The sequence below is a fragment of the Colletotrichum higginsianum genome, chromosome 2 (genome assembly GCF_001672515.1).
Source record: "Colletotrichum higginsianum IMI 349063 chromosome 2, whole genome shotgun sequence".
NCBI lineage: Eukaryota > Fungi > Ascomycota > Sordariomycetes > Glomerellales > Glomerellaceae > Colletotrichum > Colletotrichum higginsianum.
Window position 1 is genome coordinate 910,946 of NC_030955.1, and position 14,596 is coordinate 925,541.

At 53.9% G+C, this 14,596-nt stretch overlaps 7 protein-coding genes across 7 annotated transcripts; 6 read left to right on the forward strand and 1 right to left on the reverse strand.

Annotated features, from left to right (window-relative positions):
- Positions 1-659: 659 nt before the first annotated feature.
- Positions 660-2,661, forward strand: CH63R_02016 (Magnesium and cobalt transporter CorA; the record flags this gene model as incomplete). Its single annotated transcript, XM_018296991.1, has 2 exons — positions 660-2,353; positions 2,493-2,661. The coding sequence occupies 2 exons, from the start codon at positions 660-662 to the stop codon at positions 2,659-2,661; spliced, it is 1,863 nt and encodes a 620-aa protein (XP_018161807.1).
- A 718-nt stretch (positions 2,662-3,379) lies between these two features.
- On the forward strand, positions 3,380-3,695 carry CH63R_02017 (uncharacterized protein; the record flags this gene model as incomplete). Its single annotated transcript, XM_018296992.1, has 2 exons — positions 3,380-3,508; positions 3,606-3,695. 2 exons carry the CDS (start codon positions 3,380-3,382, stop codon positions 3,693-3,695), a joined length of 219 nt encoding a protein of 72 aa, XP_018161808.1.
- A 1,542-nt stretch (positions 3,696-5,237) lies between these two features.
- CH63R_02018 (Ankyrin repeat-containing protein) lies at positions 5,238-5,762 on the forward strand (the record flags this gene model as incomplete). Its single annotated transcript, XM_018296993.1, has 1 exon — positions 5,238-5,762. One exon carries the CDS (start codon positions 5,238-5,240, stop codon positions 5,760-5,762), a length of 525 nt encoding a protein of 174 aa, XP_018161809.1.
- Positions 5,763-6,617: 855 nt separating this feature from the next.
- CH63R_02019 (Thioesterase superfamily protein) lies at positions 6,618-7,118 on the reverse strand (the record flags this gene model as incomplete). Its single annotated transcript, XM_018296994.1, has 1 exon — positions 6,618-7,118. The coding sequence occupies one exon, from the start codon at positions 7,116-7,118 to the stop codon at positions 6,618-6,620; it is 501 nt and encodes a 166-aa protein (XP_018161810.1).
- A 2,249-nt stretch (positions 7,119-9,367) lies between these two features.
- Positions 9,368-9,755, forward strand: CH63R_02020 (uncharacterized protein; the record flags this gene model as incomplete). The annotated part of the gene is made up of 2 exons (XM_018296995.1): positions 9,368-9,428; positions 9,553-9,755. 2 exons carry the CDS (start codon positions 9,368-9,370, stop codon positions 9,753-9,755), a joined length of 264 nt encoding a protein of 87 aa, XP_018161811.1.
- Positions 9,756-10,135: 380 nt separating this feature from the next.
- Positions 10,136-11,840, forward strand: CH63R_02021 (C6 zinc finger protein; the record flags this gene model as incomplete). The annotated part of the gene is made up of 2 exons (XM_018296996.1): positions 10,136-10,260; positions 10,322-11,840. The coding sequence occupies 2 exons, from the start codon at positions 10,136-10,138 to the stop codon at positions 11,838-11,840; spliced, it is 1,644 nt and encodes a 547-aa protein (XP_018161812.1).
- Positions 11,841-13,347: 1,507 nt separating this feature from the next.
- Positions 13,348-14,237, forward strand: CH63R_02022 (Copper iron-regulated glutamine amidotransferase; the record flags this gene model as incomplete). The annotated part of the gene is made up of 3 exons (XM_018296997.1): positions 13,348-13,737; positions 13,797-13,859; positions 13,947-14,237. 3 exons carry the CDS (start codon positions 13,348-13,350, stop codon positions 14,235-14,237), a joined length of 744 nt encoding a protein of 247 aa, XP_018161813.1.
- Between the last annotated feature and the right edge of the window lie 359 nt (positions 14,238-14,596).

A 14,596-nucleotide genomic window follows, 5' to 3' on the forward strand; every position in this document is an offset into this window, starting at 1 on the left:
CTTGAAGTAGATGACCGGCACCAGCCGAAAGCTTGATCGCTGCCACTGTTGACAGACGGTCCAATGGGTGCCAAGGGGGATATGGAAGTGGGGGCCACGAGGTGCCATTGGCCGCCAAGCGACGTCATCAAAGGGGGGGGATCCAGGTGCTGTATTAACGTACCTATCTAGGCAGGTATTCACTGAAGCGAGCTTGTTCCCTCGGCTTCCACCTCCCAAACTTTCACTAAATCGTCGCATATTCGCATCTTCATATCTTCATATCCTCACATCTCGACCATCCCGCCTCTCTACAGCACGACCCTCTAACGTCTCATCTCGCTAACGGAGATGCCCGGGCTCTCTCGCAGCCGCATTGCTAAAGATACCAACCTCGCTACGTGCGGCTGAGATAGCCCGTCTTCCTTCAATGCTCGATCCCTGATTCGACGCCTCGACACGACCCAAAACCGCGGCTTCTCCCGACCGTCCGAGCCAAGGATCCGCGCCGTTGAAGTCCCCTGGATCCCGCATTCAGCACGGCCGCCACGCGACGAAGCTTCGTTGTTTAAACCACTCATGTCTTGAACCAGCTGGCCCAGGTCTCCAACCTTTGTTCATCTCTTCTTCCCTCCATCCATTCCGTCCACACACCCTCGTCCCGCCGAGGCCTGCTGGCCATGTCGTCTGACTCTGCCGACTGCTTCGGCGCAACAATGTCAAAAACCGTCAGCGAACCCGAAGACCGCTCGCGTACCGTTCGATTCCCCTCGCTCGAGATCGACACCCACGACTATGCCACCTCCCCGACCTCGCCCACGAAAACCCGCGCGTCTGCCGCTCCCCCCCGCGACACCATCGGTGCGCCTCTCACCCGCACGTCCACCGACAAGACCCTATCCCCGCTGCGACGCCGAGCCGGCACCTTCAAGCCCGTCGAAGACTATGGCGACTTTGACATGTCGCGCCCTGGCTGGCAGCCCGGCTCCGAGCCCGGCTTCGACCCCAACAAGTCGGACGGCGGCCATGCATCCATGCCCACCCTCCGCGCAGACTGCGAAATCTCCGTCTTCGACTTCAGCCAGGCCAACATGGTCCAGCACAAGTTTGGCAATGACGACTTCATAGAGTTTCTGAAAAAGCCCCAGGAGCCTTGGGTCAAGAGCCGCTGGATCAACGTCAACGGCCTCAGCTGGGACGTCATCCAAGCCTGTGGCCAGTACTACAAGCTGCATAAGCTGGCCATCGAGGACATCATGAACACGAGAAACCGCACAAAGGCCGACTGGTACGCTAACCACGCCTTCATCGTCCTGACCCTGCAGAAGCTGGTGCTCCTCCTCGACGACGACAGCAGCAGCAGCAGTAGCAGCAGCAGCGACGACGACTCGGACGACGGCGCCAGCCTTAGAACCAGCAAGTCCGTCAAGGGCATGAAGAAGCTGAAGCGCGCATTTACCATGGGCGCCAAGCCGCGTCAGGACCCCGAAGTCGGCAGACAAGCCGCCGGTAGGCCTACCGTCGTGACCCAGAGCAGCGGCTATCAGCTCAACCACCACACGAGCGGCCTCTCCCAGCTGCCACCGACGGCCTTTGTCCGCACCCTCCAGCGCTACCACGCCTCTGCCAACGAGGTCCGCACCGAGTACATGGAAACGCACTCCTCCCTCATCTCGCGTGGCCTAGCCGTCTCCGCCGAGCAGGTCCCCATTTTCCTCACCTCGGATAACACCGTCATCTCCTTCTTCGAGATGTCCGCCGAGGACATTGAGCGCCCCATCACCATCCGCTTGGGCGATCCCTCGACGATCCTGAGGCAGTCGTGCGATGCCTCGCTCGTCGTGCAGGCCATCATCGACGCCATCATCGACCTCGCCATGCCCCTGACGGCCGTTTACAGCGACGTCATCGGCGACCTCGAGCTCGACGTGCTCACGTCCCCGAGCATTAAGCAAACGCGTAGCCTGTACATCTGTGTCAGCGAGATCAACAAGATGCTCACCTTCCTCAACCCCATCGACAACCTCGTCAACGTGTTGCGCGACCACCGCACCGAGCTGTCGCAGGACGAGGCCGCCCGCCAGCTGCAGAACCCGGCCAGCGGCGTCATCGTCACGCCCCTCACTCACACCTACCTCGGCGACGTGCTCGATCACTGCGTCATCATCACCGAGAGCATGCAGCAGATCAAGCGCTCCGCCGACAACCTCATCGACCTCATCTTCAATACCATCTCGGCGAACCAGAACGAGAGCATGAAGCAGCTGACCATCATCACCATCATCTTTCTGCCCTTGACCTTCTTGACCGGGTATTTTGGTCAAAACTTTGAAGACTTTCCCGAAATCGGCAATAAATGGGGCATTCGGTTTTTGTAAGTGCTGCGTCGACCCCTTTTCTCTTTCCCTTTCCCTCTTTCTGTTTTTTACAAGTCTCCAGAAGACAGTTCTGGATCTCCTGGGCCACGTCAATGCAGCTTTTGGCTAATCAGACCCTCATCGGTCGCCACTCAGTTGGATCATTGCCTGTCCGGTCGTCTTCTGTACCATACTCATTATGATGCGCTCCTGGATCTGGTCCTGGTGCGTATCCTTTTGGCAGAAGCGTAAGATTAGTGCCGAGAGAAAGAAGCAGAAGAAGAGAAGGGCCAGGAGGGCGAGGAGGAGGGCCAAAGCGGATTAGTGGTGCCGTCATCGTTGGAGTGTTTTCTCCCCGCCATAGACCGAGTGGAGTTGCTTGTTTCGTTTGTCAGTGATACCCTCATCAAATAGACGGCCGGTTAGACAGTTTTGTTTTCTGCAAAAGAAAAGTTTCTTTTCATTTCTTTACTGGCTTGAGAGATCTGCTTGTAGACCGGGCTGCATGTCCACTGGAGTTTGCGACCCGGCACGGCCTCGTATCAATATATCCTCAAGGTGACTGAATCGGCCACCCTCAAGGTGACGCGGCAGATGTGCATTCGATCAGCTTCGTATTGCCAATATATCCTGTTCTTTGAAACTCCAATCGCCGGTCGTTATTATAATACGACACACAACACAAGGGCCGATGTGGTTGCCTCCTTGTTCAAAGCCTCTTCCGCCAGAGGGCAGACGACACAACCTGTCCTTTACAGACCATGCGTAATTCCTGCGCCTCGTGCGTAGACTGATTGGCATCGTCGACGGCCGCCTCCGCCAATGCTGCGTTTGTTCCGGTGTATGCATAAATACCTCCCTACCCCTCTCTCTTTTTTCCCCCTCCTGCTCTGCGAGAGATCGTCGTTGACCTTCGTCGTCGAGTTTCCAAGTGAGAACAGTATTTCCTTCCACCCCAAGCCCCTCGCGCCGTCAGAACCGCACCCACAGCCGCAAGCTCACACAAGCAAACACACACACATACACACCCACACACACATTCCATGAAGACAACTACGATCCTCGCGGTCCTAGGTCTCGCCGCCCCCGCGCTGGCGCAGTGCGGCGCGCCCAAGGGTGCCCGGTGTACCACGCCTGGTCAGATCGCATGCGAGTACATGGGCGGTCACATGGTACGTCGTCTCCATTCGCCTCCAGTCCCCTCCCCCTCCGCTCGCCCAACCACCACAAGTGGACAATCCTGACGTTCCCTTGTTTGTACCCTTCTAGCTGTACTGCGACGGTCATTGGAAAGCCGGCACGAACTGCGCCGCCTACCACAAACCCTGCCTCTGCGAAAAGGGCACTTGCGGTCCATGAGGTGCTAGGGCTGCTGCTACTGCTTCTTCTGCTGCCCGAGGCGGCTTCGACTTTGTTTGAGGGTGTCGGGAGAATGTGACGAGTGTTGGGAAGGATAGATGCGCGTAGGGTAAACGGGGACAGATCCTGCGGGGTATTTCGTGTATCGGGACAGGCATGTTATTTGATGGTCATCTGCTTTTTGGTGTTGGGCGCCCTGGACGAAGGGACCGGTGCAGCGGACGGAGTTTGAGTCGATTCATGGAGAGACGCAATGCATAACCCTTGCCCTTCCGGTTCCTCTGATGCGCTGTTTAGTCTGTTTCCCTAACTCGCATGGTCTCGGCTCTCTACCCGGTGGCAACAGCCGTACGGGGACTCCTGTCCCTGATAGTCTCTTCCCCATACAGCATCGCACGAGCTAGGGATCGATGGACGGATTCCCGGAAACCGGCGTGACGTATACGATTCTCAGCAAACCAGCAAGAGAACTAGTGCTGCCCGTCGAGTATCAACCTCAGCCACCTGCTAGCAGACCGCACCACTGTCGGGTGCCTGACCGTAACAGTGAAGAATGCCACATGCCCGTCAGTCAGGGCCCAGGCAGTGTCGCAGCTGACACCTCCGAGAACCCTCTTCCAACAAACCCGATGGTCAGGTTGCCCTTCTACCCCTACCACCTCACACAGATGCAGACCGCTCCACAACCAGAACGAGCCAAACCCTGGATCAGTCTCTTCACCCTTTCTACTTCCACGCACGAGACGACCACAATAAGCTTAGCCCCCTATTACAACCTCAGCAGTCAACACCCTACCAGCGCCGTCAATACGTTTTGGTCCCTTCTTTCTGTCTCATTGGTACACCCTTGGCTTGCTAAGATTCATAGAAACACTTACGACGGCGAACAAGACACCAGGTACTAGCATATGATCTCAAGAGGACTCATGTACAAAGATTACCCTCCCCTCTTCGTCGTGAGATGCTTGGCTCAATCGATCACCTGTTGTCAACACACCCGCCGTGGGATCCTGTGACAAGATGCCGTTGATAACGAACCTTTCTTGCCTAGTGTATGTCCCCGAAGTGGGCTTCCAATGTTGTACGTAGCCTAATAAGGAAGGTGAGGTAGCCTGTATACCCGTTAATTGTGCCGCTTGATCCGAAAACTTACGTTTGCCGCTTTGGATCGGTGCTTGGCGGTTGGTTGTTGGTTGGTAAGGGACACCCTACCCTGTCTTCTCGTGTTCAGCCATCATTCGGAACTTGTCACAACAGACTACTTATCGACATGATAGCATGCCTTCCCTTTTGGGCACCGGTGAACGATAGTCAACCATCACATTATATTTCGTCCCGCGCGCCTCTTTTGAGAAATAAAGAAGTCCGAATCTTCCGTCAACAATGAAGGAAAAGAGGCATGCTTTTAAACGTTTCTTCATCGACTCCGCGCCTCTCTACTGTGGGTACAAGGAAAATTGTCTCTCGATCGGTTAGCAGAGGCCCAGGCCTTGTGTTTCCCTCGTCCTTGGGGATTTATCAGAAACCTGCCGCCATAAAGTCATGCTTTTCCCGCTGTTCATCGCCCTACTTCTGAACCCGTTCCAACCAAGCGAGGGTTCGCCGACCTTCCAAGAGAACCATCGTGTCAACTACGTACCGAACTTCATCGACGCAGGGAACGGCCCCCAGATTGTGGCACCAGACACGCCATACGTGGCAGCAGCGGGCCGAAACCAGCTGTACTTCATCGACACCCGGTTCGATCCTGAGACTGCGAAGCACATCAAGGAGCAGATTGAGTGGGCGAGTGTTTTGGCAGGCCCTGAAGACGTCATCAAAATTGACGAGATTTCGGCTACGGCGGAAGTCAGAAATAGTCGGACAAACAAAACACTGTTCGTCTTCGACCCCAGCTACGCCAGGGTGCTGTTTGCAAAAGGAATCAACAAGCGTAACCCAGAGCTTCAATTGCCTGAGCATGAGCCCGCTGGCGAATGGCTGGTGACCTACGATAATGTTAACCCGTTCACGAAGAGCAAAGGGTCATGCTACGACTACGGCTGTAACACTCGCACAGAATGTTAACAACAGACGAATGGCAACCATGACCTCTGTCGCAACTATAGGGTTGACAGCGAGTGTGACTGTTGCCGTTGGCGTATGCTAGCCGCTCTGCGGCAAAGCGGTCGACATGCCAAAGAGAGATGGAGAGAAGGACGCCAGCTGCTCATCACCGGATGGACTACCTACACTGGAAGGGTGAAGTTCGGCGGCAGTGGTGTCGGGAATCTGATACTGATTGCCTGAGTGTAGGGATGTTTTGGAACGCGTAAGAAGTCAAGACGAGGGAAGGTTTGTGGCTAGGAAAAGGACGAAAATATGAGATGTGTGTCTATAACGTATATACGAACACGGATCAGAACTAGCCCCGGGAACAGGAACAGCCCATATGGAGAACTCTGCCCTGCAAGCCTCGCTGTCTATAGTTTTGAGGGGCGGTATAGAACGGCTCTGGGCCATGGGCATACCCTTCCTCCTTGTAGAAACTTTCCCCGTTTGGTGCTTTGACTTCCAATTTAATTGGGTGGGCTTGAAAGGAGACGTCCTGATACGACCAGTCGTAAGCAACAACATCTTTAAAACAGTCGCGGGGGCGCATCGCTCATCATCGCTCTCTCAAGCCCAAGAGGTTCTCAACGCCATGTGCGCGAGTTCATGTGGACCTGAAAGCCCCGCGTCGTTTTGAACACCTTCGTGCCGTCCACGATGCAGCCACGCAAGCCGTTGTCAGACCATTATCGAGTGGACAGCTACATTGATCAACGTGATGAACATTTGCCGAATCGTTGTTAGTCCTTTTCTATGGTGCCCGTTGCGTTTGCGCTTCAAACAAGGTCTATGATCCGTCCCCTCCACCTCTCACGCACAGCGAGAGCACCATCACCGGCTCCTCACGAACTTGGTGTGCCGGCCATTGGCGACGGTGGCGCCCCGCGTCCCGTCAGCGGCGACCTTGTAGATGTTGACGTGCGTGAATGCCAGGCTGCCGCCGACCTTCTCGACGCGGCCCTCGATCTCGATCTCGTCGCCGACCTTGGCACCCGAGAGATAGCTGATGTTGATGTCGACGCTGACGCCCGTCGCGTCGCGCAGGTCCCAGGACGCGATGGCGAGGCCGCCGGCCCAGTCGACGATAGTGGCCGAGACGCTGCCGTGGATGCTGCCGGCGGTGTTGAGGTGGTTCGCGGCGACGGGGAGGCGCGCAATGATGAGGCCCTTGGAGGCGTGCGTCAGCCGGAGGCCCGGGTGGAAGAGGAAGGCGTAGATGGGGGATGCGTTGCAGCGCGTCGAGATGTAGTTCTCGATGTGGGCGAAAGTGGCCGGGTCCGATTCCGCGGCGACGGCGGGGGCGGGCGGGGGCTGGGACGGTGTGGAGGACATATTATGTGCGGTCTCGATGAGTTGGGCTAGTTTGGGAGTGAGCGAGACTGAGAAATAGTAGTTCGTGATGAGGCCGATGGCGAAAATGACAGTGAGAGTGAGGGTGGATGTGAGTTGTTGAGTGAGACAGATTGGCGGGCGAGAGGCACGTGCATCGAAGTTTTCTCCGGCCGTCGGGCGGATTCCGTCCGAGATCGGCCCCTCACGGCCCCGGATTCTTCGTTGAAAGCGGCACCGTCGTTCCGGTGATACTCCGGAGCGTCGAAATAAGGCACTTAAGGGGGGTGCTGTTCGATGTTCGATCGCCACTTACCACCTCCCATTGCACTCCATCACGCAAACGAGACTCTTCTTCAACTGGTCAGTACTTCTGGAGAGCGTGTCAAGCCCCGCCGCAATGCCGCTGCATCGTCACGCCAGTCGGGCGATCCTCCGACGAAATCGCGTACAGAGATGATGGAGTCTTACAGATTCTGGTTCAATCTCTTTAGGTATGAGTAGGTAGGTCTAAGCGTCCCGTTTCGCACCTAACATCTGTCTCGAACGACCGATTAAGGGAATTCCAGTGCCGTGGGGCTTCCAAGTGTCAGCATACGGGAGGGTATTCTTTTGATGCCTTTCTGCCCACGGCGTGTCAGTCCTCAAGAGTCACAAGTTGCTCGTCATTGCATAAACCAAGTCGCCCGCAAGTGACTTGTGTCAAAGCGATTATTCGCCCGACAAAGCTTCTCAGTCTTCCTGACGTCTCTGTCTAGACTTAAAATTCCCCAACCCATGGGCTCCTCCACCCATAACCCATCCAACCCACAATACCTATGGGTACCCATTTCAGTCCCGTGGATTAAATGGATGCAAACCTAAATGGGTACTCATTGGCTTGTATCGCTACGGCTGAACACTGGAGCGCGCAGTGCGCACCTCGCGGTCCCTCACGCCGCCACTTCTTTCATTGACGTCGACACAACCCTCTTTTCTTTTTCATCGACTCGTACCTGGTCAGCGGCTTAAGGAGTACGCCGCCAGCGTAATCACGACCAGCACCATGCTCCGGCCGAAACGTTTTGTTACGAATGTACTTTGAGAAACTGACTACCCCAACTCATTTCGCCTCAACCGAGTAAAAGCTGGCACGTTTTGAAATGCACAGGACTGGGTTTGATGCCAAACGCCTCCAAACTAGACAGTTTGAAAGAGTCAATGCTAATGATCGTCTGGTACCACTGCACACCGACATCGGCTGTACATGCCAGTTGCATTGGTGCTCTGCTCGCAGGATCGACCCTTGAAGCCCTGCTCCCGGGGTTTTCAGATTAGGGTTAGAACAAGGTTTGGTATGACGGTGCTCCCGGATTGGATGGCAGCTGTCGAAGACGAGTTAAGACGACCATTTGTTAATATTGTTATGCGCTAGCATTTCGAAAGTATGAAACGTGCTGACACAAACTCGACAAGCATGAAAGTCACACTCACCCAGACACGTGCGGCAGACTCCGAATGAGACACATGTTCAGGGGCTGCCTCGAATGTCAGAGGAATCGTCTCGATACGTACTCGCAGAGGGCACAGGTCAGCTGCTGGCTTGCGTTTACCTGACAGGCCCGTGCAGGGGCGTGTAGAATATGCGGACTGCAGCTGTTCCAGAACTCTACGACTGCAGCAAATTGATCCCTGTAGTTTGAGCTGATGTCACGATAGAATCTGCCGTGCAACCGAACCAAGACCAGTAGAATACAGGGGAGATAACCTTTGGAGGATGCTTAGAAGCAAAAGTAAAGGAAACAACTATTGCCCAGATCATGTTAGGCCCCATCGTCCAAAACGAGCTGGACCGAAACCGAGAGGCTGAATTTCAGAAGAAGGAGGGCATGCCAATATCACAAGGTATTATTACAGTCTTTTTTACCCACTGCCACTGATTCTGGGTGTCTCGAGACTGTTTGAGGGAGTCATGCACGACGAAGTTGTGGCGATGGGGAGTAAGAGAAAAGATCAACAAAAAGCTAAGAATATGTGGACGATAGGGCTCATGGACCCGTTCAATCATGGGTAGAAAGAAATCACGGCTTCTAGTATAAAGACCAATGGATCACGCGATTGTTCAAAGAGGTTTCTGCAAGCAAAGCATTTTCGGTATCATCGCCAACACAATTGCATCAATTCATATCCTTCTTGCCTGTCTCTCTATTTCCAGGTGCATTTCAATTGACAAACATTTCCCGATAAGTATATAAAGTTACCAAAACTTCGCCATGCAGATCAACTCTGTTCTCTTCGCCATAGTTGCTTTCGCTGTGGGCAACGCCACTGCAGGTAAGTACGCCTTCCCTGATTGGAACGCCATACCAATAGACCTTTACACAGTGGTGCCTCCATTTGAAAGTTTTTCTTTCCCTGGAAGTGTCAACTGACCTGACTGACCTGGGCTCAATGGCAGCTGTACCTCGTAATTTCATCGACGGAAAGGGCAGTGCCCTCTTCGGCAACGCTGGCACGGCATGCTCAGTGGGTGCCCAGGACGGCGAATGCGACAAGTTTGGCCGCTGTGTCCAGTTCATTCCACCCAACGAGCAGTCTATCCTCAACCAGGGGAAGGAAGTTGATACCTGCACTGCTGGTGGACAGACGGGGACTCTCTGAGGTTGATCCGAGGTCGGAACTATGATCAAAGAGCTCGAAAGGTCATGGAAACATTGAAGACAAAGTATCTGTGCTTCCAACCAGAATAAAATATAACCCTTCACTCGAGTGGATATTTCTTTTCTTCATGTTTTCTTTCTTCATGCTAGCGAAGGTACCGAAGGTCCAACAGTCCGAGATGCGAGTTGCATTGGCTGAGCCTGATCTGGCCTAGTGCTGACTGCGATCGGTAGAGGGGCTCACCAACCCCCTTTTCGCCGCTTGTCGTTTCCCAACTCTTTTCAAACATTTTTAGAGGACTTGAATCCACGAAAAGTTAGTAGACCGGGTCATACGGGTTACGTGTTGTCCTAAGCAAGCCACATTTACAGATTAAGCACATGCAGCACCGACTACCAAGCATGACGAATCATGTCTCGCTTGTTACGAGGTTCGCCCTTGACCACAAGCCCCAGCTCACAAGGGCCAGCAAGCCCAAAGTTCGCACTGGGTGTATCACCTGCAGGTATGGCTAGGTGTAGTATCAATACGCATTCAGACCTGGGGCTGACGTTTTACCTTTACAGACACCGCCGCGTCAAGTGCGACGAAGGCAGGCCGGCCTGCTCAGCCTGTCTCAAGTATCAAGGCCATTGCGGGGGATACAAAAGCAATGCAACACAGAAACCTTCACGTTCAGATCAACTTCGACCAATATTGCCGAGATTGGCTGGCAGGAAGGCCGACAACGGCTTTCTCTTAGAGCCAAACTACACGTCTCTCGTGTTCGCCGATCAGCTGGAAAAGGACCACTTCGACTACTGGCTCGCCTTCACTGGAACCACGGTGCTCTTTCAGTCTGACCTGCTCACACAAGTTATCCCTCAACTGTCCTGGAAAGATCCTGCGATAAAACACGCTGCCCTCGCGATCGGCGCGTCGGCCCTCGGCGGGAGCACGAGAACGGAGCGAATGCTTGGCAAAGGGAGGTTCACTTCAGACTCGCTCGTGCACTATGGCAAGGCTCTGAATCTCTTATACACATCACCTATGTCGCCTGAGAGAACTTTGCTGGCATGTCTCCTATTCATCACCTTCGAGAGCCTCCGGGGGAACAAGGCAGCCGGGCTGAGCCACATTAACCACGGCTCTCGAATCCTGGAGCAGTACAACCCCCAGGATGTCGATCCGAGCCCCTTGCTTGACGAGGTCATGACCAGCTTCCAGCATTTTGGCCTCCAATCTTGGAGTCACGGCGGCACTCACCCCAAAGAGACGGACAGTCGGGTGCCGTGGTGCTGCCGTGGACGAAGGACGCGATATGCCGTCCAGGAGATGCCCTCGGCCTTTGCGAATCTGGAGACGGCTCGCCGATGGTGGAATATTGTCCGACATCACCTCGAGCACCACGCGCCACTACACACCGGGTTTCGGGTTGAAGGGTCATCCGCCACAACAGTCCAGCGACCGCCACCGGATTACGCCTCACCTGAGTCTCAGCAGCATATTCGGAGCTTCGCCCGCTTTCTCGACGCCTGGAACCTGGCGTTCCAGCCGCTTGCCATCAAAGCAGAGTCCGGCAGAGCCACGGATATCGCAGGCTATCTCAAGGCGCTCAGTCTGAGGATTCACTATCTGCATATGTGGAGCGGAATACGCACCGCGGGGTGGACAGATGTGGAGGACATCGGTCGCGTCACGCCGGTTTTCCGCGACATAGTCGCTCTCAGCCGAGAGTTCTTGTCGGCGCAGGGCGCCCGGCAGCTCCTCGCGCCAAACGGGGAGATGTTCACATTGGAAGACAGCCCGACGTGGCCCCTCGGGTCCGCATTTCTCATGTGCGCGGTGCGTGAAGTGAAGGACGAGGTGATCAGGCTGTTCAAAGAGTACCCCCGACGTGACGGCCTCTGGGATACGCACGGATTCCTGGTTATGATGGAGTGGCTGAACGGGATGACATCCGCTGGTTATGCCGTCGACGAGCGGCGTCACGTCGCCGAATGCGACGTCGTCTTCCGCGAGCACTCGGTCATGCTGCAAAAGAAGCTGTGGGACCCTGCAGCGTCGAAGTGGATATATAGCGGCGCAAGTTTCAGTATTCTTTGATCTTCAAGCGAAGAATCGGATTGGGGCATGTACGAAACGAAGGAAGGGCCTCTAGAACAATCAAAGCCATGTTTCGTAGCTGCAAAACTGTTATTGCCTAATACCAGGACCGAGAGAGAAGCTGACCGGTCTGCTACCCGACTAACATGACGACCACGGCTTTGGGGGGGTAAAAATGGCAAAAGAAATGTCCCTGGCAAGGCTCGAACTTGCGACCTTTGGATATCCATGCCTGAAGACAGAGTCATAGAGAGTTCTATGAGACCAACGCTCTACCGACTGAGCCACAGAGACAATTTGGTTCATGGAGAGATTTTCCAAAACGTCGACTTGTTTAGGGCAGCTCATGCCCTTCCCGGATCCACCACGGGGCACGAATGCGGGGATGTGGACCAAGAAGTCCCGAGTCCGGGGAGCAGCTTGTTAGTAAGACTGCTAGACGTTAAGAAGCTTTGTATGTGGGTTCAAGGATGATCTTGAGGGAAGAAGCGCAGGGTACGTTTCAGGGATCGTTTGCCATTACGCAATTGGTAATCATGGGACCTCAGGCAGTACGATATTTCATGAAGATTTCTTTTTCTCTTACTTAAGCAGTAATTTAAACAAGCGTCTGCACATGACGGGGAAAAAAAATTGCAAAGCTTGTTGTGAGAACACATGCAGCTTGTTGTGGGCTCTGCATTTTGAGCGACTTTTACGAAGTCGACGGGCACAAAATTGTTTGTAAGACTTCCCGGGGTTAAGTTCCACGATTCCAGAAGCGGCGGCCTAGATTTCCCCATTGAGGCAATCGGAGCCGTGACCTACTGTCCGACGATCGGCGGTACTAGGCCGCTCCGCTCGGGGGCAGGTTGCTGAAGAACACTGCCGAAATCCTCGGGTCCAGATCATGCAGTTTAGAGGTCCAAACGTGGCTTCAGAGAAACCACATTGACTGGAGCATGCGTACATCACGGAAGAACACGGAATCTCAGCTCATGCAAAGCCATGCCCGATGGGGATATGGCTTTGATGGGGAGCCAAAATCCAGGGTCTGCGTCAACTTGTCAACGCCAACCACCGGCAAAGTCGGTTTGCCGCGAGTCAAATGCACTCATCCACACAAACGCTGCAGGGAGTGTTTGTCAGATATTACGTCTTATAAAACAAACAAGAGCGAAACCCCATCTTGAGTAAAGTGAATGTTTTCTTTCCATTAGTAATTGTATGGATTCGGGGGATCCCGTGATCCTTATTCCAAATGACCGATTCCGCAAGATGGTGTGGGTGCCCGATGTTAGCCGGAGCCGTTGCCGGCTTTGTGGAGGTGGATAAGTGAGTGCTGGCTTATCTGTCACTCCGAATCTCCGAGGATGTTGAGTCAAAAACGCGGCTACAGCCCGCGCTCTCATAGTTTCCCGGGCCCTACATATGCCAACTGTCCGATAAGTCGAATTCAACATTTTTCCCCCCTCGGATACCGTTGAAGTGATCAGAAGTCAACGAAGATCTCGGCGAAGTAAGAAAAATGGGTTCACTTCCGCAGACAAACCACCTCAGGGTCGCTATCGTCAAAGCCTATGAGATCGACGAGCCGAAACATCGGGGCATGGTCTTGTCCTTCCGGGACAACATTCTGCGACAGACACCCGATGCGATCATTAACACATACACGCCGATGAAGGAGGACGGACACCTGCCGAACCCTGCAGACTACGACCTCATCATCATCACCGGCGGACTGAGCAATCTGTGCCAGGCATCGTTTGAGCCCTGGGTCAACACGACTCTCGAGTGGATTCGGCAGGTGGTTTCGCAGCAGCACATTGCTAAAACGAAACTGCTCGGCATCTGCTGGGGTCACCAAGCAATCGCAACTGCGCTCTCTGGGAAAATCGGAAGCTTCGAGCATCCAAGGGTATGTGCCGTGCATGCAGAGTCCTGGCCGAAGGTCCATTCTAACAAAAAGCTTCCTAGGTCGGCGTGGAACAACTTAAATTGAACGATGACGGGAAACGGGTCTTTGGCAAGGACACATTGGTAAGCCAGAGAAATCCTTTCGAAGCATCTCGACGAGTCTAGCGTTGTGGGAACGCAAGTTGCTAACACCTCGAAACCAAAAAAAAGAAAATCACAAAATTCCACAAGCGGTTTGTTCAGCAGGTGCCAGATGGCTTCAAGCCCCTGGCAAGCGACAACGAAATTCTCTTTTCCGACTCAGGCTTGGTCCTGTCCTTCCAGGGACACCCCGAGATCTATGGCGAGCTGTCCCGTCAGCTTTTTGAGATGGATGTCCCATACTACAGAGCGACTCTGCCTACCGAGGAGGACCTCCAGCGTTATTACGCAGAGATGTCCTCGAGCGAAGAAGATTCCAGGCTGATTTTTCAAAAGTTGGCAGAGTGGGCTCGTTCGTAATGTAGTACAACGAATGAATGAAACATTGAAACGCTACTTGCCCTTAAATCAAAGAGTTTGCACCATGTATCACACCAATCAAAATAGCCAGCTAACTAACTAACTGTGCTTCATGTCCCTGAGTGCCCTCTAGTTTTGTTTGAAGACTTGCAGAAATACAAAGAAGGAACGATGTTGAAACAAGCCAATGCACAACATCTTGATTGGGAACACGATACGGTTGAACAAGTGCAACGTAGGCCAGAGCTTCTAGCTAAAGACCACAAATCGTTTAGCCCTAGATATTGTGGTAGAATCTGAGGAATATGTATAGAGAGAGGATCAGGGCGTAAAAAACGAGGTAAAACATATTTCCTATG